At 39.1% G+C, this 24,922-nt stretch overlaps 1 protein-coding gene across 7 annotated transcripts in view; it reads left to right on the forward strand.

The window, feature by feature from the left end:
• Nucleotides 1–24,922, forward strand: part of FNDC3B (fibronectin type III domain containing 3B) — a 327,683-nt gene that overhangs the window by 192,428 nt on the left and 110,333 nt on the right. For all 7 annotated transcript variants that reach the window (XM_079764596.1, XM_079764601.1, XM_079764602.1 and 4 more), the window contains 2 exons: nucleotides 809–1,049; nucleotides 1,185–1,475. In XM_079764596.1, the coding sequence (XP_079620722.1) occupies nucleotides 809–1,049; nucleotides 1,185–1,475 (532 nt within the window). The remainder of the gene's footprint in view (nucleotides 1–808; nucleotides 1,050–1,184; nucleotides 1,476–24,922) is intronic.

The following is a 24,922-nucleotide window of genomic DNA, read 5'->3' on the forward strand; positions in this document are numbered from 1 at the left end:
GCAATAAATATTGCTATTGTTCTGCTTTAGTTAATTACCTTCCTTGGGTAAATTTAAAAGCATTTGAAGAAAGTATGGATCTAATGTTGATTGGCACTCACTCTCCTCATAGCAGGTCCCACCTCGTTGTGTCTTCCTTCATAACACTCATTACATCACCAGGATGTAAGCAGAGGTGTCCGATTTGATTAGGGATTGGTCATGGTTTTCATTGGTTGGAATCCCCTCATTCATTTATATCCTTGGTCCCAGATTAAATGAATTTTTGGCACTGTTATGGTTTCTGAAGTTATGTTCCCTTTTTTCCTACTAAAGCCTCTCTGGTGATGGAACTGTGCATGCTAAAGTAGGAATGGGGTCAAGTGCTCTCAGAAAGCTCAGCCCTGTAAAGCATACTATATGCCCCAGAAAGTCTCTTCTTTCTGGAAAAATCACTGACCTGATAGTTATATTTAAAGTCATTTCTAAAATTAACTTAAGCACATATTAAATTCACTTGTCTTGGATGAAGTCTTGTTTATGAGACAAACAAGATTGATCATTAAGCTCTTGATCATTCCAAAAAGTCTTCTGTAATCAGAATGAGGTGGTTGATGAAATTTTTATAACTTGTAATGGTTAAATGTTATTACTTCTAAAACTCATTAAACTGGTTGGATTATAGAACAAGAATTTAATAGGTACTAATTTTTCCTCCTATGGAGGGCAAAAAATTAAAATTAAGGGGGAAGTACTAACTACTGTGTATGTTCACAAGATATTAGCTAACCATACATACTACGCTCTTTCTTTTTGCTGTTTTCTTTAGGTGATTGAAGACAATACTGGAGTCCGCCGGGTGGTGGTCACACCCCAGTCTCCTGAGTGTTACCCCCCAAGCTACCCCTCAGCCATGTCTCCAACCCATCACCTACCCCCCTACTTGACTCACCACCCACATTTTATTCATAACTCCCACACGGCTTACTACCCACCTGTTACCGGACCTGGAGATATGCCGCCTCAGTTTTTTCCTCAGCATCATCTTACCCCTACATTATATGAGCAAGGTGAGTAAAAATATTTTTATACTGTATTTAGTAATATTAAAAAATTTTTGTTAACAGTCAGGTTATTTAACCATTTAATAATTTATTATTGAAAACATAGACTGAGCTGGCGTTTGTCATAATCATCCATTTTAGAAATTATACCACTCTATGGAATGTCAAGCTACATTACCCGGGAAGACCAGTACAGCAAGCCTCCACACAAAAAACTGAAAGACCGCCAGATCGACCGCCAGAATCGCCTCAACAGCCCACCCTCTTCTATCTACAAAAGCAATTGCACAACCGTGTACAATGGCTATGGGAAAGGCCACAGCGGTGGAGGCGGTGGAGGTGGAGGTGGCGGCAGTGGTGGCGGGCCAGGAATTAAGAAAACTGAGCGTCGAGCAAGAAGCAGTCCAAAGTCGAATGATTCAGACTTGCAAGGTAATGTGCAAAAATGCCCCGAGGAGTGAATTCTTAAAATGGGGTCATGCTAAAAGAAACATCTTTTACATAAGAACATTATATCATGGTGGTTGGTCTTTCTACTAGGAATCTTTGGGTAGACTTCTGATCTTTTTCTGGGGACAGAATATAGCGTCATCTCTCTTTTATTAACACTTTATGGCAAAAATATTATTTCTTGGTTATATGTGCCAAGTACTACTTAATCTCAGTAACAAGTATCTGAAAGTGTCTTTACATTAGCCTTTTTCAGTTGTGTAACTCTAAGTAGATAAATGTGGAAGAGATCCAAAGTAAAACAATATTTCTAAGACAAAGAGGGCTAGTTTAAATCTCAAAATAATTATATATCATAAAACCAGGTGTGATTCTGTGCTGTACTGAAATTTATCATTGTGTAAGAGGAATATATTTCTGTTTAGTTTCAGGTATGAGTTATTGTTTAATGCTATCTTTGGCATCCCAAATGAACTATTCATAGACTAAGAATGAGATGCAAGAATTAGGGTCACCACATATTATAGAGAGACATCCACTCAAAAGGGCCTATGGCTGAAACCGGTTTGGCTCAGTGGATAGAGCGTCGGCCTGCGGACTGAAGGGTCCCAGGTTCGATTCCGGTCAAGGGCATGTACCTTGGTTGCGGGCACATCCCCAGTAGGAGGCGTGCAGGAGGCAGCTGATTGATGTTTCTCTCTCATTGATATTTCTAGCTCTCTATCTCTCTTCCTTCCTCTCTGTAAAAAATCAATAAAATATATTTTTTTTAAAAGGGCCCATTTTTTTTGCAGATTAATCTTGTGGTTATAGATCAGTTCATTTGGGAAAGAACGTATATATGTTTTTAAATGCAGTTTTTAGGCAAGATTTAGAGAAAACCTATTTTGATGCCACAGGAGTTAAAAACAGAGGCTTTTAAAGAAGGTAACTTTTTTAAAATCCTCACCCGAGGATATGTTTATTGATTTGAGAGAGAGGGAGAGAGAGAAAGAAAGATAGAGAAACATTGATGTGAGAGAGAAACATCGATCAATTGCCTCCCGTAAGCTCCCTGACCAGGGATTGAAACTACAACCTTAGGTATGTGCCCTGATCCGGATTTGAACCTACAATCTTTTTGGTGTACAGGATGATGCTCCAACCAACTGAGCCACCTGGCTGGGGCAAGAAGGTAACATTTTGATAAGCTAGGTGGTTTACAGATATAAATAAAGGCATGAATAATTGTAAAAGACTGGATAAGAACTGATTATTATGAGCATAACCAGGGGGAAACAGAACTGTGTATGTGAGAATCTGTTTGTGAATGAAAACGATGGAGGTTATATATCTTTGATTGTGTATGGAAAACTGGACTCTGTCAGAGCAGAGGAAAACGGTAAAACCAGACTTTGGCATCAACATTTGCCCCCATATTGTTTGTATGAGTGAATTGTAGCATTAAAAAGAGGAATAGTAAGATAACAGTGAAATGTGAACAGTAATTTCTCTGAGTGAAATGTATTATAGGTTCTTTTAATTTTGTCTTTATTTTTAATTCTCCAAGTTTTATGAATTATTCTTATAATTATTATCAAGCATTTTTCCCCAAGCATTATTCTTATATTTATTAAACAAAACACAAATAAGTATATAAAAGAGACCCAAATGTTCAAGAGGCCTTTAAATAGCTCTTAAGACAAAGCCCTATATTTGCCATATAGAATAATTTTCATGAAGTAATACTGTCATTTCTAAGTTTGAAATTATATTACTACCTTGGACATAGAATAAAATTCACACAAAAAAAATTAGAAATTTTTTTCCTAAGGAGAATTTCAGTCTATAGGAAAGAAAGAAAGAATGTATAAGCTATCTTCAGAAAGCTTATGAGGTTTGAACTACCTTGATTAGTTGATTTATTCTATAATAACTTTTGCTCTGCCTTACACCAAAAGAGATTTAAGGAAGATGACATAGATACATATAGAGGCTCATTTCAATAAGGACCTGAAGGGTTTACATGTTGGATAAAAAATAAAAATAAGTATCCAATTACCCAAATGCATTGAAAACTTATGTCCTGACAGAAATCTGCACACAAATATTTATAGCAACTTTATTCATAGTTGCTGAAACTTGGAAGCAACCAAGATGTCCTTCAGTAAGTGAATGGATAAGTAAGATGTGGTACATCCAGACAATGGAGTATTACTTAGCACTAAAAATAAATGAACTGTCAAACCATGAAAAGACATGCAGGCATCTTAAATGCATATTACTAAGTAAAAGAAGCCAAATTGAGAAGTCTGCGTACTATATGATTCCAACTATATGATAGGAAAATGCAAAACTATGGAGACAGTTTTTTAGATTCTACATATAAGTGAAATATGGTATTTGTTTTTCTCTATCTGGCTTATTTCACTTAGCATAATACCCTCTAGGTCCATTCAAATGGCAAGGTTTCATTCTTTCTAATGGCTGAGTAATATTCCATTCTGTGTATGTACCAAATCTTTATCCATTCATCTATCGATGGATACTTTGGTTGCTTCTATATTGATCAAAACAGTCACAGGGATGTAAATTACAGGATAGGGAATATAGTCAATAATATTGTAATTACCATGTATGGTGTTAGATGGGTACTAGACTTATTGGGGTGATTATTTCATATATTATATAAATGTCTAATCACTCTTTTATACACCTAAAACTAATATAATGTTGTATATCAACTACAATTGAGAATAATATTTAAAAAACTATGGAGACAGTAAACAGATTCATATTTTCTAGGAGTTAGGAAGAAAGGAGGAATGGCAAGGTGGAGCATTGAGGATTTTTAGGGCAGCAAAAATACTCTGTATACTATAATGGTGGATGCATGTCATTATACATTTGTCAAAACCCATAGAATGTATAACACCAAGAGCTCCATATACCCTAATGTGAACTATGGACTTTGGGTGACGATGATGTATCAATGTAGGTTCATCAGTTGTAACAAGTGTACCACTTTATGTGGGATTTTGATAGGTGGGACAGGCTATGTGTATGTGGGGGCAGGTCATATATGGATGGGCACACTGTATACCTTCTGCTCAATTTTACTGTGAACCTAAAACTTCTAAAAAGCAGTCTATTAAATAAGTATCTGAGGAAACTGAGGACAAATAAGATGAAGACATTAGTAAGTTTGTACATAAAGAATCCTGTAGAATTGTTTTTTTAGGCCATGTAGGAGGCTCTGAGCCTCCTGGTTGTCAAAGCAAAGAGGGAAACATGCATCAGGTGGAGAAGGTGAACAAAAGCACCTCTTATCCAATATGTAGTCCATTATGTTGCTCATGTTTCAGTCTGTTTCAGAATGTAGTGTTGGCCGTAATAATCCCCAAAGACTTTTCCTGCTTTCTTATAATTGGGACCATTCTATCCCAGAGTATCTTTGTGCTTGAATTTATTTCAGCTGACGACTATACCCAGGAAACAAGTCTTTTACATAATTCTCAAGTGTATGACACCATCTGATTAATATTAAACTGCAGTTAATACTAGAGTGATTGATCTGTTTCCATTCATATGTGGTTTACACAAGAATAGGATATACACTTACTTAACCATGACATGTGGCTTATGGTGTTTTCTAAATTCTACATGGGTTAAGATGTCCATATTTCCAGAGGCCAAACTTTTTACTTCAGAATTCCCTAGCTTTTGAGGAAATCTAAATGAGTTAATTACCCTTTTATAAACTTACAAAAGACAAATGTTAACAAAAAAGGGACAAATTTTAAATTTGTACTTGGTCCTGTGATAAAATGAAGTACACTATCTCTCTCCCTCTCCCTCCCTCTCTGAAATCAATAAGATATATTTTTAAAAAAATACAGATTCCTAAACCTCATTTCAGACCTCCCAAAATCAGAATCTCTTAGCCTAATCTGGCTTCATGGTTTTTTTAAATCAAATCTCCACTGGGAATGATGGTCAGCCAAGAGAACTATGTCTGATATGTTTTTAAAATATATTTTTATTGATTTTAGAGAAGAAAGGAGATGAAGAGAGAGATAGAAACCTCAATGATGAGAGGAAATCATTGATTGGCTGCCTCCTGCAACCCAGGCATGTGTCCTTGACTGGAATCAAACCTGGGACCCTTTGGTCCTCAGGCCAACGTTCTATCCACTGAGCCAAACCGGCTAGGGCGAACTATGTCTGATATTAAAGGTGGTTACAGAGGCGTGGTTTGGTTCATGATGTTGTTCCTGATGTAATAATATAGGAACTTAGCTTAACTAACCATCTCTACCTATTTCCTGGGACTATGCCTGGTGGATAGCAGGTACTCAGTAAATATTTGTGGAATGAATCCTTTATCTTAATTGCTTTGTTTTCCAGAATAGGCCTTCTGTTTGAACACGTAATTATTGTACCATTTCCTCTTCTAGAACAAATTGCTGAAGGATAGAGTTCTGCAGCCACCCCCTCCTTTCATTTACAATTACCTTCAGGAAAACAGCCTGGGCAGGACAAACTCCCACAGTGGCCCCAGAGAAATGGATGATTCCTGTTTCATTGCACTAACTACCTGGAGTTAATGGTCTGATGTGGGTGGAGAACAGTTGGGGCTTTGGTATCAGACATCCAGCTTTGTCACATGCTATTATTTGCTTTTAGTATTCTCTTCACCTGTAAAATGGGTATTTTAATTTCTGTTATTAAATATTAAAAATAGCCTCTTTTAGTTCTTAACACTTCAGTATAATGGTCACCCTTGTTACTTGAACATTCTTATCATCTTCCTCCTGTAATCTTAGGGTCAACTCTCATCCCAGCGATCCTCTTCTCAAAGCAGGTATCTCTCTACCCTCCCTCTGCTCTTCCCCTGCAACTCCTTCCCCTGTAAATCAGATGTGGCCTCCTCCTGCTTACAGCCATCTGACATTTTGAAAGCCAAACCTGGAGCACTCCTTCAGAAAGCTTCATTCAGGCTCTCTGGGAGGGGTGGCTACTGGGCAGAAATCTGGCACCTCAGGCCAAGTGCCACGCTATGGGACACTGACAGCTCCAAGTGAGAGAGCACTTTGGATACCCTCGGCATGGACCCTGTCTTCTCATACATTCCTTATAAGCTCAAGCTATGATTGCCTTTGCTCAGTGTGATCCTTAATTGACTTTATGTTTTAAGATGTATGAGTATTGATTTTCCTCCTGATCCCATCCTCTGTATTATGAATGGCCACAGCTACATTAGATCTGAATATGCCATTCCCCTTCTTAATGGGGTAGTCCCATTGTCTGGGGAATAAAATCTAAACTGCTTACTGTGGCACCCACTAGCCTCCTAAAGTACAGCAGGTCCTCCCTCCCCCCTCCTGCGCCCGCTGCCCAAAGTTTTGTCCCATTTCATGAATATGCCTCACTTTCTCATCTTGGCCTGTCCTTTCTGTCCCTCTGCCTAGCGAACTCTGTTTTCCAAGAACCAGCTCGGAGAGCACCTCTTCTGTGAAGCCTGCCTGTCTTCCCAGGGCATAATAATGCGGAGTAGTTAGGGGAAAATACTTCAAGAATGTTTCTCTTTTTCCTTTCCCAGCATTTGATTTTGGATCAGTGCTCGGGCACCAAGTCCATGGGTGTTCGGGACAGGAATGGAAAATGTCCTGTGTGCAGATGGTTGTGCAAGAGCTGGGCCTTGCCTGTTCTGTGGCCAAAACCCAGTTAAAATTGTCCTATTGCCTTTCATCACAGAGGCTAAAGAAGTTTTTGTTGCCCTTTATTGAGAGGGAAGTCTTATTCCTTCCATTTTATCCTTGGTAAAAACCAAAGCATTTATTATTAAGGAAGTTACCGAGTGGGATACGGGCTTGTAACTGAAATTCCCCTATTTTCAACCAGAGTTGTAGTCCCTTTGTCATGTATCCCCAGAAAGGAGAGGGAAGAAATCTACTAGAAATGATTATGTAAAGTCAGAGTGAAAAATCAAAACTTTGTGAGGATCCATTGGTGGGGAGAGAGCCCCTTTTGAGTTGCTAGCATATAGATAGTAGCTTATGTGAAGACCTTTAGAACTTACAGGGACATGTGGGAAAAATTGAGACAAAATGGTAAGAATTCCAAATATAGAAGAAATGAGGATACAGCATACTTTTGGCATCTGACCTTTGGAATTGTTGAGAATCCAAAGATTCAGTTACACTTCAGATGAAATTCCACCACATAGAGTCATAATTTCTGATTGTAAAACTGAAAGCCGGTGACAAAAGCATTACTCTTGCGCTTTTCTCCTTCAGAGATCACAAATTGCCTTCTGACCCGAGCTGTATTTCTTATTTCTTATTATCAGGTTTTTGTATTCCAATCCCTTCCCAGAAGGTCCTCTCTGACACTTTTTTCTTTTTTCTATATTTTTCTATCATTTTTCGGAAACCAGAATCTGCCCCCAGTAGCTGTTTACTGAGAATTAGCAGGAAAGGTTATGCATTCTGCTGATAAGAATGACTGTAGTAAGGTCTGAGATTGTGGACAGTAGGAGTCCTTGGAGCCTGCCCTCGGTTGGACGTGCGGGCTCTGGGCGGGGGTGGCTGCATCCACCTGTGCAGGGCTGACAGTGTTCCCTTTGTTTGAAGGACGAGCCTCCTGTTAATAAGGTCTGGAATGTGGGGAGTCCAGGCAGATTTTGATTTGGAATCTCTTTCGGTGTTGGCTCTCTGTAAGAGAGAACACTGGTGCTTTTCTGCTTAAAGTACGTTCCTCAGTGGGGCTTTCACACCACATCAGGGCCCTCTCTCCTCTCACGTGCACCCTTTCTAGCGCAGGTGCACTTCCCCCCTGCAGGCTCCGACAGGGGCTTTGGGAAGAGAGGGTGTGGAGGGGGCAGGGTTCTGTTTCCTCCTCGAGTGTGTGCTTGCTCACTGCATTTGAAAATGTACAGTTTTTAGGTGGATTTTAATGAGCGCTTCATGTCTCAGGTCTTCGGTGATGATAAATCCTGTGTGTTTTCACCTGTCTGCAGCTGCAGAGGTCTCCTAAGCATGGCAAACCTATCAAGAAAACATGAAAAAACTTAGAAGTGAGCTCAAGTCCGTGGAATTCACTCCTCTTTCTGCCAAGTACAGTCTGAAAAGTGAAAATAGTCCAAACAAGCCCAAATAACTTTTCCTTTTTAAAAAGATAATGTAGACCCCTGGAGCCAAATGCAAGAAACATTCTTTTGGGTAAGAAACTGGGCATTTAACGCCCTCACTTCTTTTTTAAATGTGGGCTGCCAGACCCACGTGTCCCCAGTCGTGGAGGCCTCTGAGTGGCTTCAGGCCCTGGAGCAGCTGCCCACCTGTGTGATGGAAAAGGACAGGCTTGTTTTTGGAAGGTGCGTGCTGCTCTTTGACATGTGCCTTCTGACCTGGGCATTCCCCTCTGAGGGCCCGAGCCGGAGACGTTAAACTGTGAATAACTCTTTTTCTGTAAGACCTCAGTGTGAGAGAGGTGTTGACTTTAATAGTGCGCAAGAAAATCTTTGGCTCAACAAAGAGGAAACTGTAGTGGCCCAAATTGTTGCTAACGAGTGGAGTGTATAGTTGTCTTTATCAAGTTACATCATTTATCCTATCTTTTTTCCCTTTTCCTTATATTTATGTTGCAGTCTGGAATGTTTTAAAGATGTTACTATATTACATTTTCAAGATGAGACATTTTTGTCATGTCAATTTAAGAAGTCTTAATTCATTAAATCACACTTGAAGCTTAATATTTTTCATTTATATGTTAAAGGGCAAATGACATGTGAAAAAATTCTTTGCATTTCCTTTTTAAATGAATGTTCACCAGAAGACTGAGGGCAGAATTTTGATTAGTTTCTACCATATGTAGTACTTAACTCTGTGAACCCATATTATTTTCTCTGCCTTTTTACTTTCTTGGGAACTGATCATAGAGTCATTTAGATGACATCAGAACCCATGTTGGTAAAATACATATCATTCCAAAGAATCCTTTAAACATCAGATGTAAGTGATGACATGGTTTGTTTCTGGTACATATATAACCTTCAATTTTGTTGAATTGAAACTTTTCTATGTCTTTCTCTCATTTAGCTAAGTTGACTTCTGAATTTAACTGGGTCAGAGGTCAGCATCACAAATGTGCCCTGCTTAGAAGCAAAATAGCTTACTAGTGGGAACCTTGCATTTAGTTCCTACTCTGCCACTTGTGAGCTGTGTGCCTTTGGGGAAGATAGTCAGTCTCCCAAAGCTTCAGTTTCTTCACGTACGTATAAAATGGAGGTAATTAATAGCCCATATTTCAGAGGGCTGTCGTGAGCTCTTAATACCGTTTCAGACTCTTACTAAGACTGAGTACTTTAAAAATGTTAGAGTGTGGTGAAGAAAGACCATAACATTTTTCTACTTACGAGAACTGCCTCCTGGGATCATGTTAACAGCACACCCAGCCTCTGAGCACACCCCAGAGTGCTGAGAGGCAAGACATCCTGCAGTCTGGGTCATGCTGAGTAACCTTGAGTGCCAAGGACTTGAGATATGAAGGGATTACAAGGGGTGTCTAGACCAAAAAAAATTCTCTTGGCTATGGCTACTACCCACAAACAATCTGATGAATTCTGAGCAAGGATAAAATTCAGCCCTCTTTCCTCATCGTTTGTCTGCCTCCTCTCTGGGCTGGGTTCTCTTGTGAGGCTGAGGAGTGGAGCCTGATTCTGTTTTTTAATCTGCTCAACACACTGACTGCTTTAAATTACTTTGCTAGATATTAGAAGTATTGGGGAAAGGTGGGTGGGAGCTGGTTAGCTGGAGATGACTTAGGTGAATGACAACCTTTTGCTAATACTCATATTACTTGCTATAGGGGCAGTTAGTTAATCCAGGTGTATACGCTAACTAGGAAGCACACTAAATTGCAAAGTTTAACACTTGCATCTCAGAAATCATACCTCATCACTTCCATATCCTATTGGTCATATTGCATTAGTCACATACCATGTCTGTTGTGTCTGTTGATATATTGTGGGAGGTATCTGCACAGAGGTGTGACTACCAGGAGAGGATGTTCAAGGGGTGGGGTGGGGAAGAGAAGATGGCATCGAAGAAGCTGGCTACCACAGTGTGTAGAGTCGGAAACCATTTCTGTGAATAGTCCATCTGAACTAGTCTCAGCATTTGTGCTGTAAATTTGGTTACTTTCCCCCTGTTATGTCAACATTGACTTGTCACTGGATCTCCTTCTGTGGAATGGTCCTTTAGGATCCCTCCATAGAACTGCTGTATGTAGAGGCAGGGAGTTGAATCTTGGGTTTTGTAGAATTAGTGTATTGTAATGTGACAATTATAGTCATTATTACAGATGTGCTAATTACAGGTCATCCTTCCTGCCATGGCTAGCCTTGGCTTTATTTTAAATTTAATTTGCCCAACCAAACATACCACAGTGTAGCAGACTATATTACCCTGTTTCAACTTTGGGTGCTGTAATAAGACTTTGAAATTACATTAATTGAGCAGAGAACACAGGTATGAAATGGGAAAGGTCCTTGGAAACAGGAGAAATACTAGCTCATTACTTATTATTTACTCTTTACAAAGAGCATAAATGTCCTATAGTTGACTATAAAATTTCCTCTTTTTTCTCTGGTGTTGAATTTACATTTTGAAAAATGTTAAGATCATAACTACTCCTTGCCAACTGCATGAGAAGAATGGGTCTTTCCGTGTAGGTGTTGTGCTTAGAAAGGGGCAGGAAGGACTCAGTGATAGTGGTGGGGATGGTATGCTCCAAGCACAGAAGGGAATTGTGATGGTTCAGGAAGACTGGAAAATAAGGAGGCAGGAGAAAAATGAGTAGGGCTCCAGAGGAATGGCACATTGAAATAAAAGGAAGTGGCCAAATGGGAAAACAAGTAGAATGAAAGGAACAGACACAGTGGGCAGGGATGATAAGATGGACTGTGGAATAAAGATAATTTGGGAAAAAACAAGAGGCAGAAAAAAAGAGAGGTTTCATGTTCCATTTTTATATATGCCATTCCTCCCACTAGGCATGTGCCTTCTGACCTGGGCATTCCCCTCTGAGGGCCTGAGCCGGAGACGTTAAACTGTGAATAACTCTTTTTCTGTAAGACCTCAGTGTGAGAGAGGTGTTGACTTTAATAGTGCCCACTAACATTTTCTCAGAGAAGTGGGGTGCAGAGAAGGAAAGCCTTTTGCCCTATTGTAGTCCATGAGTCCTTTTGATGGCTGCTCCATTTTGAGCAAATCTCCATGTGAATAAGCTCTCACTCTTCCTACTTGGACTTTCCCAACACTTTTGTCTTCCTCGGGGCTGGTAGAGCTTCCACTGCCAGTGAACAATGACTTGATAAGCAAATTAAAAATGCAGTCTTAAAAAAAACAGTGACCCATTTCACTTCAGTGTTTCTCACTGGAGACTAAGATATATAAAAGTTAAAGGATGGTATCATTCTGAATAGATCTATGCAAAGAAATCTGTATAAATATATAAACATATATATGTATATACATACACACATACACTGAGTGGCCAGATTATTATGCGTTCAGAGATCATAATAATCTGGCCACTCAGTGTATATAAGTATATATATTAAATTTTACAGAACAATATAAATTATGATATATTTCAAATGTATGAATTTTACTTAAATTTAATATGTTAAAATTCTATAAACATTTTATTATAGCCTTTGCTCTGCCATTTCCAGAAAAATAAAATTTTTAAAAAGTCCAAAAAAAAAATGCAGTCTTATGAAGAACTTTGAAAGGAGTTAGCAGCACACGATTTTGAGATACTGGGTTTTTGAATAGTGATCAAGTGATGTTTTAGAGTTTTGATAATCTTAAAAGCTGAAATTTAGAAATCTTTCCTAATTTTTAATTTTAGCTTAAAAATTAAGAACAAGTGTTTACCTTTACCCCTGGTCAGGGTGCCTTTGTTAATGGCAGCCTGCTTTAATTGAAGATGCCATGATTATTTTTAGGTCCTCTTACAATCTGAAGCTGCTTTAAAATGCAGTCCTTTCTGAAGAGACAAAAGGAAGTTCACTTTTACTTTACCTTCACATATAATAGAGGAATATTGATGGCATTTCAATTATGTGCCAAGCCTTGCTTTGTGTACTTACTAGAACTAGCTCATCAGAACAGCATGAGGAAGTGAGAGGAAGAACTAGCACTACCAACAATTTTTTTTAGAATCACAAATGCATTTATTACTGCTACTCTTAAGTCACACGGTAAACTTAGATTGACCTCTTTTTCCCTATTATTTGAAAAGACACAAATTATTTTATGAAACGGTAAGATCCTTAAAACCAAGAGGTATGAAGAAACTGCCATATTTTTAGTTCACTGAGTTCCTCAAAACTATTTCAGTATCTTTCCAAGCACATTAAAAAAATAATATTTAGTCTTTCAGGAAGATTTATCTATTGGTGGAATGTTGCTTCAAGGAACTCCATAAGATATCAGCACTCTTGAAAACTGGTTAAATCATGTGTTGCTCAAGTGAAAAATGGTATTGGTGCCATAATTCTTCAGCTACCAGGTTTTCTCTTTTTAACCTTTTAAAACACAGTGATACCATTAATATTACTTACTACTCACACTATCATCTACGGGATAGAGGATGGCTTGAATTTGATTGTAGGCAGTTTTTGATTTGAAACTGTATTTTGATGTCACTGAAAATTTCCATTTTATAGACTACTAGAGGCCCGGTACACAAAATTCGTGCACTGGGGGGGAGGAAGGGGTTGTCCCTCAGCCCAGCCTGCACCCTCTCCAATCTTGGATCCCTCTCACAATTCAGGACTGCTGGCTCCCAATCGCTCGCTTGCCTGCCAGCCTGATTGCCCCTAACCACGCCCCTGCCAGCCTGATCGACACCTAACTGCTCCCCTGCAAGCCCAATTGACCACAACTGCCCTCCCCTGCTGGCCCGATCGCCCCCAACTGCCCTCCCCTGCAGGCCTGGTCGCCCTCAATTGCCCTCCCCTTCAGGCCTGGTCCCCCCCAACTGCCTTCCCCTGCAGGCCTGGTCGCCCTCAACTGCCCTCCCCTGCAGGCCTGTTCCCCCCCAACTGCCCTCCCCTGCCAGCCTGATTGCCCATAACTACCCTCCCCTGCTGGCCATCTTGTGGCAGCCATCTTTGACCACATGAGGGTGGCCATCTTGTGTGAGAGCGTGAGGGTCAATTTGCATATCACCTCTTTATTATATAGGATTATTCTCTATGGATTTCGCTATCTGGTTGTAGTGGACTCAGAACCATCTAGAATGCCATCCATAAGGGCAAAACTATCTTTAGTAAGTTTGAGAGGCACTGCTGCATTAGTATTTTATACTGGAAAGTCTATCTTTTAGGTATTGTAGATACATACATTATAGAATCAGTAAGATTTCCTACTGATTTGCCTGATTCTACAGTGTGATACATACCTGTTTTCTGTATCATTTCTTTGAAATAATTTCAGGGCAGTTGGCTACTATTCTGTGGTCATGCCACCCATAGTTGGAATAGAAATACAGTGATCTTCCATATATTAGCCTTTGTACTTAAGCTTTCAGAACTTTTGCTTTTTGAACTTGGTAATCTGTGGGATGTTTTGTACCCAGAAATTAGAATTCTCACCCATTCCCCTTTTTCTCCTATTTTATACTTTGTCCCTTGCATTTTTAAATTATGTGATTTCTCTTCTGCACCCCTTATACCTGGCTAATACTATAAATGAATTTTTAAAATCCAGAACTTTTTATTTACTCATTCATTTTTCATTTACTACTGGGATATTTTTATTTTTGTTTTGCTTTTTGTCCTGGGAAAGGAAGTAGGAAATGATAGATGAGAAGAATGTTTTTAGAACTAGGTTTTTATCATAGCTTTCAAACCACTTACTTTTGAAGGCGAAAGGTTCAAGACTTGCTCCTACTTTAAAACAATGTTGCAAGGTCATTAAGTGCCTCTGAGGAAAAAGGTAACACTTCAGATAAGTTCATGGTCCTTCTGTTAAGGAGTATAATCCACTTGGTAGATCACCTGTGTCTTCTTATTTCCATTTCCTTCCTTCTCATCCCTTTTGCCATGTTTATTATCTTCAGTAATCTCCTCACTAGCAGGTAACCAGCCCTGGATAAGAGCCTAAGGGAGGATGTGTCCAGAGTACTGCTGTTAATAGATCTGGTAAAGACTTGGTATATAAGGACCTTCAACTTAAAATGATGCTCAGGAATTATCTATAGGGTTGACTTATAATATTGAGTAGGTCCATAGGAAAATAGTGGCTTTTTTTACATTCAAAAACAGTTGAATATTAGAAATTTTATATGATCCAACCTAATATTCCAGATCCCCAAAGTGACTAATTGAAAAGTGTCTGTATCGTGTATATGTCTGTTCTGTTTTTTACCTGTTGACTCCCCACCTCCCCCGCCCCCAGTCTTCTTTCAATGTCACAAAAGAATAAGATAAAACAGTGAACACCAGGGAATGTAGTGATTCATCCACTGATAGGTTATTTTTGTAGGCAGCATATCAAAGGTGATATTTTGTGGGAGCAGGGGGTCAGTTAGTCATGTGTGTAAGGCAGGATATACTGGATTTTATAAAATTACTAAGGAATAAAATGAAGGTTACAATGTCCAAGATGTTTACTTGAAATGGTGGCTAGAGTCATATTGATTAATGCTGGTGAATGAGACACAAGATGGAAAATAAACCATTCCTAGACAAGTGGTAATCATAGGTGTCAATTATGTTCATTATACTTTATTTAGGTGGTGGTTTTCTTCCTGGAAAATTACTTTTTTTAAGAGAAATTTGAGGCATTTCAGAATTAGATATTTTGTGGAAACTTGTGTGTAATTTTTCAGTTTTATCCAGTTTCATAAGTCTTCAGGGAATATTTTCAGGCCTAGATTTATGGACACTGTACATAATTTCTGTTACCAAAAGAACATTCTCTTATTAGGCTTATTGGAAAGCATATTATCTGTCTTTTTGCTACCCTGTGTGAGCAGATGTTCCCTCAGCATTTTGAACCATTTTAATGCACAAGATGAGAAAAACAGAACATCAAAAGAAAAAGATCGGCATTAATTTCTGTGACTAGAAAACTGCATTTGAGCAGGGGTAAATGTCCATATTCTCAATCTTGGTTATCTCTGTGCTAAATCTGAGACAAGGCAGTGTGGTGACCTAGTCACTGTCAGACCCCAAAAATTCAATAGCAAATTTCAGATCTGTATTAGTATAAGAATGGATTAAAAATAAAAGTTTATGATAAACTCTAGCATGGGCCTGGCACACAGTAAGAACTCAGTTCATTTACTTTGGTTTGACTTTCTTTGCTCTTTATTCATACTGAAATTACTGCTGTCCATGATAGGCTGTGTATTAGTATCCCGTGACCCACAAATGACCACACAGTCAGTGATTTAAACAACAGAAATTTGTTCTTTAACTAGTTCTCATAGTTCTGGAGAGAATCTGGAGAATAAAGTTTGGAAGCCAAAACTTCAAAATCCGTGTCTCTGGGCTGAAATTTAGGTGTCGGCAGGGTCAGGCTCCCTCCAGAAGCCCCAGGGAAGACTCTGTTCTCACCTCTTCCCGCCTTTGTTGTGGCTGCATCATCTCTGTCTTCTAGACCAGCATCTTCACATCCCTCTGGGTCCATCTTCACATTGCTTTCTCCTCTGAGAGTGTCCGATCTGCTTCCTTGGAAGAATACATGTGATTTCATGTAAGGCCACTGGGATCATCCAGGATAATTTGCCCATGTCGGCATTCTTAATCATTCTTAATATCCATAGACTTTGCGTGTTAGATCACATTCACAGGTTCCGGGGCTTGGGTTGGGGTCATTTTCAGCCTACTACAGACTCAGTATCCCCAATCTAGAAACCGGGCCAGAGCCTGCCCACTCTCCTACATAATGTTTAGGTCTGATTGCTGCGTTACCTCACCTTCAATATCCACCACAGGCTTTTCTGTGAGTTAGTTAATATAAACATACAATAGCAGCACTGAGTACCTGTCCCTAATAGTAACATAGGCCAAGAATCAGTGAGCACAACTACCTCCTCTATAGTAGCAGTTTGCATCTGGGAAATCTCTGCACAGTCAATGAAGCTAATTGAGGCAAGCCAGTTGACTCCTGTAACAATTATTCACTTTCACTCTGGAAATAGAAGGGAGCTGTGTCGTGGACTTGTATGTGTACATACATGTAAATATGTAGGACATATTTAGTGGAAGTTAAATATCAGGAGCTGTGTAATTCCTTCTAAGAGATGAATAGTGGAGTTAATGGTATTTCCTAAAGAGAAGTAAAAGGAGCGTAATTTGCAACATATTATCTTCAAAGAGGAAACTAAGAGTTTTCACCTAGCATGTGATAAGACTCACAAAGCTTTTCAATTTTGAAAATTGAAAGTAATTCATTCTTAATGAATCTAGTGATCCTGTAATAATTAATGGTTAATTGTTCTAGAATTACTCCAAGAAAATTCCCTAAGAGCTGATGCTATTAGCCATTGACTGGACAGCCATGTGATTACACATGTCCTTTCCTTGATAGCTGTTAACCGAGTGGGGTCTAATAATTGGTTAAATTTTGGAGATGAGTTATATGGACACCAAGGTGTCATAAATGTGATAAATTCTAAAGCCCTGTTATCTGCTTTGCTATGTTTTTAATAATTATTGCCTGATGTAATGAAATTGTGTCCTATAGATTTCCATTTTTTTTACCCTTGGGTAGGTATTTGGCCTAAAGTACAAAGACAGAAGATTTCAACTATATACACGATAGTGTTTGAAATCAGTTAAGATTCTTTACTCCTCCAGAATTCTATGATTCTATGAAATTGGTAGGAAATTTATATCAAAGTTAAGTATATAACTTTATAGTTTAAATTTCAGCAAATCATTGCTTGAACATAATAGTCAGAACTCTGTACCTGCTGAGAGTTTCAAAACTTTCCTTGGACTATAGTTACAAGGAGTCCTAAAATAAGAGGTTGATGAGAGTAATGAAGTTGAGGTACAAAGCCCAGAGTGTGTACATGAAGAAATAAGAAAATAAAAGGGGAAAAAGTGTTGGCCAAACATGAGAACTCAGCTGGATTATATAGTACCAACCAAGGTGATATAGGTTATCCATGACAGAGGACAGAGGTACCAGTGCCATGACAGTCTGTAAATGGGAATTCAAGAAATGGAGGATGACGTTCCAGTCCAGTAACACGAGTCTTCCTTGGAGCCGGGTTCAAGCTCTATCAGATGTGCTAGCTCTGGTATTGCTAGGACCTTCATAAGGGGCAAGAGAGGCTGAGGGGACCAAGTCACGTTACCACTCTAGAATAGCTTCTCCAATCTTATTTTCAATAAATTTGAAACATGACGTCTGTCTATTTAGGCCTTTGAACGTTATGCATAGTTATAAGTCTTTAGTTTTAGCTCCTTACATGCTTTTTCCATAAGAGTATCAATCACTCACAGCATATACTATGCCCTGCCAGTTCCTTTTGGAACCAATTTAAATGAGAAAAATAAAGGAGGTTGGGAAAAACTTATTTAAGTATGTCTGGTAAATTGTTTTACTATTTGAGGACAGCTCTGGAGACTGAAATACATTTTCCACTTAGTAGAATTTGGCTTTTTTGTATCAACATTCATGGAAATATGTTGAAATCTTAAATGTAGAGCATATGACTTACCGCTTTTGGTATTACTTGCTGTCTAGAGTGATGTTACTCTCTACACTGCAATATATCTCTGATCAGCAGCATTCAAAATAAGGATGACTTCAGACTACAGTGATGCCTGCATATCATGATTCACAACTTTCTCTCTGTTCTGGATTCTTCAGACTGTAGAGCACGTGGCTATAAACCCTTGCTTTCGTATAGGTCTAGAAAATCGCTTTGATTATTGCGAAGTAAGTAGTAATAGCTGTATATCTAAAACACATTTTGTTAAATGTGACTTTCTAAATTTCCAGTATTGTTGTAGTGCTGCTTTTTTCTTTTTTGAAGTTCTGTGGGTTTTTTAGAGCAGTTTTAGGTTCACAGCAAAATTGAGAAGGTACAAAGCTTTCCCTTATACATTGTTTTTAATCTGTGTGTGTGCACGTGCACTTGCATAGAGATTTTATTCCTTGAGCTAGTCTGTCTGCTTTAACTTTGGTTCCCTTACAATTCATTTTCCACATAGTAGCCACAGGATCTTGTTAAAACCCTGTGTGTTTTCCTTTTGAACTTAGCATAAAGTACAGACTCTTGAGCCCGCTTTAAGCATTCTGCATCAACTGACTGCTATGCTACCCCACCCCAGCTCCTTCCAGCCCTGCTCCAGCTCTCTGGGCTGCAGACACAGGGCTTCCTTTCTAGTATTCTGGCATGCCAGGCCCTTCCTGCCCCATGGCCTTTGCTCATTCTGCTTCTGCTGCCTTGAAAGTTCTCTTGCTCCTCATTCTTCTTGGAGTAGCCCAAATGCTTCAGAGTCAGAAAGGCCTTCCCTGACTACTCACTCCATCACATCACCCTTGAAAACATATTCTTCATGGCACCCCCCACTAGCTGACCTCATCCTGTTCGTTTCATTTGTGTGTATATTGTCTCTATTCTCCCACTAGAGTTCACCCCTTGAATGTATAGGAAACAGATTGGAGTCAGAAGTTCAAGTGCAGAGCTCAAAGGGACTTCCAAACATCTTTTATAGATAATAAGAAATGCTGAATTTTGTTTTTTATTTAAAATTTTTCATTTTATAAGACTTGGGTTAAAATACAGAATTCCAATTACAGTTGGAACGAGTTACCAGATAGTTTATTATGCGGTTCGTGTGCCAGAAATTGCACAGCATGAAGCACAAAATGCTTTTTTGAGGAACTGCACAGCCAGGTAAGAATTTTATGCTAAGCCTATTTCATCCCCACAGAGGAAGGCCTTTCCCTATAAATGAAGTCTTATATTTCCTTTCTGCCAAATAAATGTAATAAACTGTCATCACTGCTCCCCCACTTTTGTTCAGTGAGAATGAGCCTCTTCTGCTGGTTGCAGTCACTGTGGCAATCCATTCTTCTTTCTGCTGCCATTAGCTCTTACCTTCGCTGGAAGTGTGCTGTGTGTTTTCCCCATCCAGTTTACATTGAGTTTCACGTAATTCACAGGGATTAAAACTTCACTCGGATGCTCTAGACTGCATGGCCATCAAAACATTTTGGAATATTAAAGCATGCTTTAATATGGAAACTGATTCAACCGTTTGTTTTAAGCTATTGATTTCGTCCATAGTTTGGGATGTTTTTCAGGCAACAGCTCTTAGTGGTCTGATTCTCTTAGCACATTTATTAAAGCATCTTTTAAATATGATATAATAACATTTATATTACTCAGCACCTTTGGCACTCAGAATGGTTTTGCATGTTCTTCTTCTGGTGAATTGATTGTAGGGAAACGTCGTGGAACTTGACTGTCTGGCCACTTTATGCTAGCACTGGGGACCTGAGGACTGCTTGCTCACTTGTTCCCACATGGGTCTTCCAGACAGGGCCACCTCCACTGGTCACCAGTTCTTAGGAGGGACTTCTTAAGGAAACTTCAAGTCTGCACCAGGAAAAAAAAAAGTGGGGATCCATCACTTTCCAAATATTAATAAAATGAGAGACAGAACAACAGGTTCTACTTTGAGAATTACTGATGGAGATTCCATCCACATGTGAAAGCATTCCCTCCTAGATCATAGGACCCTGACATTTTGAAACAAGGGTGACTCTGCCATCTTAGTTCAGAGAGCTTTCTGATAATAGCCTTCTGGGAAAGGGAGCCTTTGTGACATGTAGCCCAGGAGGCAAGCCTGCTCTGGTAGAAGACATCTGAGTAGGAAGCCAATCCTAGCCCTTAGGATATTGACCCTGGGGTTCAGATCACCAATGGGTTTAAGCAGAGACCTTTAATTCCAGCTTTTTCTCAAAAGGTTTCATCAGTCTGAACTAAAGGTATTATAAACACATAATACAGGAGATATTACAAGCCTGCGTTTGCCTGGAAACCAGGTTGTCGCCAGGCTCCAATGTCATAAAGGAATCATTCCTTCCTTCTCTTTTGCTCTGCAATGACTGTATGAGGGTGGGGTGTAGATAGCTAATAACTGCTTTAACTCCCTTAAGGAAAGGTAGCTGAGCTTTGTGACCGTGGGGAATAGCTCCCAGCGCCAGGTCCTTGTCTCTTGTTGGTGACCAAAAGGCAGAGTTTATGGATCGCAGTGGGAAAAAGGACTGGCTGCTACAGAATTCACAACTTCATTCTAAGCAGAACTAGGCATAATTTTTTTTAGATGTTGCCTTTTACAAGTTTTAGGGAGTATTTTATTTTACATTTCAGGCACATACTCTTTTTGTGAGCATTTGGGCTTTGCTGGAGAGTGTAGAACCCTAAACATTCAATGTGATGGTCTTGGAACCTTCTTAATTTCTTTCTTCCCATTCTTAGTCTCTCTTCCCACTTCCTTTCACTCTTCTGAAAATTAACACCTGCCAGCGAAATCAACTTTATGCTGCTTTCACTGGAGACTGGTGTCTAAAAATCAATCCTGGCAGCTAATGTAAAGTGAAATTTGGAAGACGCCTGGATTCTCATGGAGTCGTGCAGGCTGAAGTTATTAAAGAGGATTAGGGACCACAGCTGGTGAGCAGATGGAATGCTTATAATTTCACAATCTTAGGTGGCTATAAACCCAAATCTTCACAAAGCCTATTTGCTTTTTCTCTAGCTCATTTCACTTCATCCTGCTGGAATATAACCCTGCTCAAATGTGATACTTTAATTGTTGTACCTGATGAGTGGTCAGTCACTTAGATGGCATCATTTATAATTCTGACCATGCAGTTTCTTACTCGTTTGCATTTTAGTAACCACTATTTAGTAATGTACTTAAGAGAAGCTTAGTAGACAGGAAAGAGAGAATAAGACACTTACATTTCATTCAAAATGTAGAAATGAGACTAGTTCATGACGTACTAACAATGCAGTGTAATTATGGTGAAGACTAGTTCACAGTAATTACAGTTCAACAGTTAAACTATCTGCTGTTTAGAGAAACTCTTCAATTGTTTCCTCAGCTCCTTTTCTGTGTGTCAGTTCCTTCAGAAAGTCTTTGTCATGCATGCAGTCAGACAAGTCACCTGGACCAGCTGCCTTCATCTGCTCTGCGTCTAATCACAGACCACTCAACCCCCCACCTCCAGTGTTTTCTTCTTTGTTGGTTCTGACTTATTATAAAAATAGGGGCCTTACACGTGCACAGAGCAATTGTTAGCCTCCGCAGAAGCACAGGCCTGGGCCACACTCTTTGGTAGATTGGTGTTTCTTCCACAAAACAAAATGTTTGTGAGACTTTTGCTCACTGGCTGTAACAGAAGGTCAAATTAGGAACTTCATTCTACTACATACAAAGATATTAATCTAGACTTCAGTAGTCATTACTTTATCTAAGGGCAGAATTGGTGTCCACTAGACAGCTTAGCACTTCTTTATCCTTACTGAAAGACTTCAGAAAAATGGCTGCTCTACTTTCGAGCTAATGCTGAGTGTCTGAAGATAGGGAAAAACAGTGGGAGCTGTAAGTAAGTTTAGTCTGGAGACTCTCTGTACTAGCTGATGGGGAAGAAAACAACACACAGAAATTTCAGGTGGTGGTGCACAGCAAACAGCTGTAGTTTATGGTCCAACGTAGTCTCTGTTCTTTTGGAACCAGTATGTGCTTCTTCTCTAAAGCCACAGTCAGCTGCAAAAATATTGTAACATGTGTTTTGGAAGCAATTACTGCATAATAGTGTTCTGCCTCAAAACATCCTGAATGATATATTTCTATACAGAGGAGGGGGTGCTGTGTTACTGATGCATTGGCACGAAATAGTCTGTAGAATTATCATAGTCTTTTTTTGGATCAGCTTTTCAAATGATTTTCAGTAGCTTCTTTTTGGCCTTCTAAATCGGCCTTCTGTAATTGGATATGACCTCTTATGGAAGCAGTAGTATAAACACATTTTAACTTCCAGTGTAATTATTTTGTACTGAACCAAGTGGTCTAGTTATGCCTTCAAGCTGGTAGATGTGTTTATCTTGCATAAGTAAAATTGTTCTCCCCAGCCTTCTCATGTTCCTCTTGGATAGAGGGGATGGTAGCATGAGAGGATGTTTTCGAAGTCCTCTAAGAAGAAATAGAGTTAGACTGAGAATCAGAAGACCTAGAGTTGATACTGGGTTCTTTTAGATTTGCCTATGTGATCTTGACCAAATTCTTAAAATCTCTAGTTTGTAGGAACCATATCTAGTAAATGGGAAAAATAATACCAAATATATGTTTGCATATGAATGATACATATATTGGATTATGAGGGCTGCCATAACAAAGTACCACAAACTGGATGGCTTAAACAGGTATTTATTGTCTCACAGGTCTGGGGACTAGAAGTCTCAGATCAAAGTGTCTGCGCATTTGGCTTCTTCTGAGAGCTTCTTCTGTGAGGGAGGGATCTGTTCCAGGCTCCTCTCCTTGGCTTGTAGATGGCCACCTTGTCTCTGTGTCTTCACATCGTCTTCCCTCTGTATGTGTTTGTCCAAATTTCCTCCTTTTACAAAATACATTAGTCATATTGGGTTAGGTCCCACCCTAATGACCTCATTTTAACTTAATTACCTCTGAAAAGACACTATCTCAAAGACAGTCACATGCTGAGTTACTGGGGGTTAGCACTTCAGTACATGGATTTTTAGAGGAAAACTAGCCGATAACAATGCCTTACAGAGGGCTATCTAATTATAAATTATGTTATTATATCATAGTTTATGAATCTTTTAATAACTCTGAGTATTCAAACAATTTAATAAAATTTTATACCAATGGATTCATTGATAGGGGAAAAAATCACACTTCTTTTTTAAAACCTGAAACTTAAGATTCACCTGTGTTTTTCATTCCTTATGGTGAATTTGCAAGTGAAAAGATAATATCTTTTACTCTACAGGAATGAGATGAAGTTTTAGTAGGAATGGGTAAGTTAAATTGCTAATTACCAGCAGGATTAAAGAAATCTAAATTAATCTTTTGCTCAAGGATCAGTGGACTTGCTTGGAAGTTAAAGTTTGAGCAAATGGCAGTGTTTTACTCAAAAGTATCAACTGCTAGTGCTTAGATGCTTGCTACAGGTGGTAAGCCACAGACTGAGTCTGCCATAGAGCCAAGTCGGACTTTGTGGGCCTGAGATAGAGAGCAATGCAAAGAATGAGATCCCTCAATGGAAAATGCTGAGCTTTTCATTCACTGGGATTGCAGTTGGAGGACTGTTAATTATGGGAAGAAAAGCAACCAGACGGTCACATACTCCTAGGCAGAAAGGAGAGAGGGTAGTCAGGGCAGTTGGAAGCATGCATTAAGACTGCAAAAAAGGGAGACTTGCAAATACTTTTGCAGGTCAAACTTTTCTATTTGGCTGAGTAACTAATTGCTAAATAGGCATAATAGAGTCATCTCAAATGGTTCTTTAGAAACGCATGATTTGTGCACACAAAAAAACTATTGTAGAACAGGAAAGCTGGAAAACAACTAACTTGGCTAAACAGAACTAAGGCATTTTAGCCTTTAAAAACAACTTTGTGCATTCCGATTTAATTTTCTGAAATAAAATTAGTGTGTGGCAGATAAAATAAAATTAGTGCTAACTAATAGATAAAATGCTCCATTCTCCAGGATACTGTCCAGAGAGAAATCCAAGAATTTTCCGTTGCTTAATTAGTAATGTGCTTAGTTGCAGTTTTATCGTCACAGCAATGGTGATGGCTTTATTAAGGGTTTTAGTCAGGCAGACTGTAGAAATACTCCCGATTCATACCAAATTCAGGGTTCTTCTGAATTTACTTACTAGGTGCATAGTAGTTTCCTATGCAAAAATATAGACCTACAGATTTTGGACACAGTTTTGTCATAATGTATTTTTTAATTGTAATATTGTGATCTATAAAGATGTCTTCTTTTACAACTCTCTCGTATGATGTATATTTCTTGTTTCTAAATACTTAGAGACTGAAAGCATAGTATGTGCATTTGTGGGCAGTGTTTCTCAGCATTTATTCAGTCAGACACTCAACAGAAGTTTCTGAGCCAGGCATTGCACTAGGCACTGGGGAATCAATGGCACCCAGCACAGACATGATTCCTGTGCTCACAAAGCTTACCTTTGCCCTCTGAACTGGAACATGCCATGGGATGTATACTTGAATATGCAGAGGATTTTGGTGTGTTAGGGAGAAGCAGGCTCTCAGCAGAGGCATGAAGGGTGAGAAGTCAGCTGGACTAGGAGGGGAGGGATAGATATGTGCATATTCTGTACTATCTTCCACCCTTGGGTCACTAA

Source organism: Cnephaeus nilssonii, assembly GCF_951640355.1.
Source record: "Cnephaeus nilssonii genome assembly, chromosome: 3".
In the NCBI taxonomy this organism is placed as follows: Eukaryota; Metazoa; Chordata; class Mammalia; order Chiroptera; family Vespertilionidae; genus Cnephaeus; species Cnephaeus nilssonii.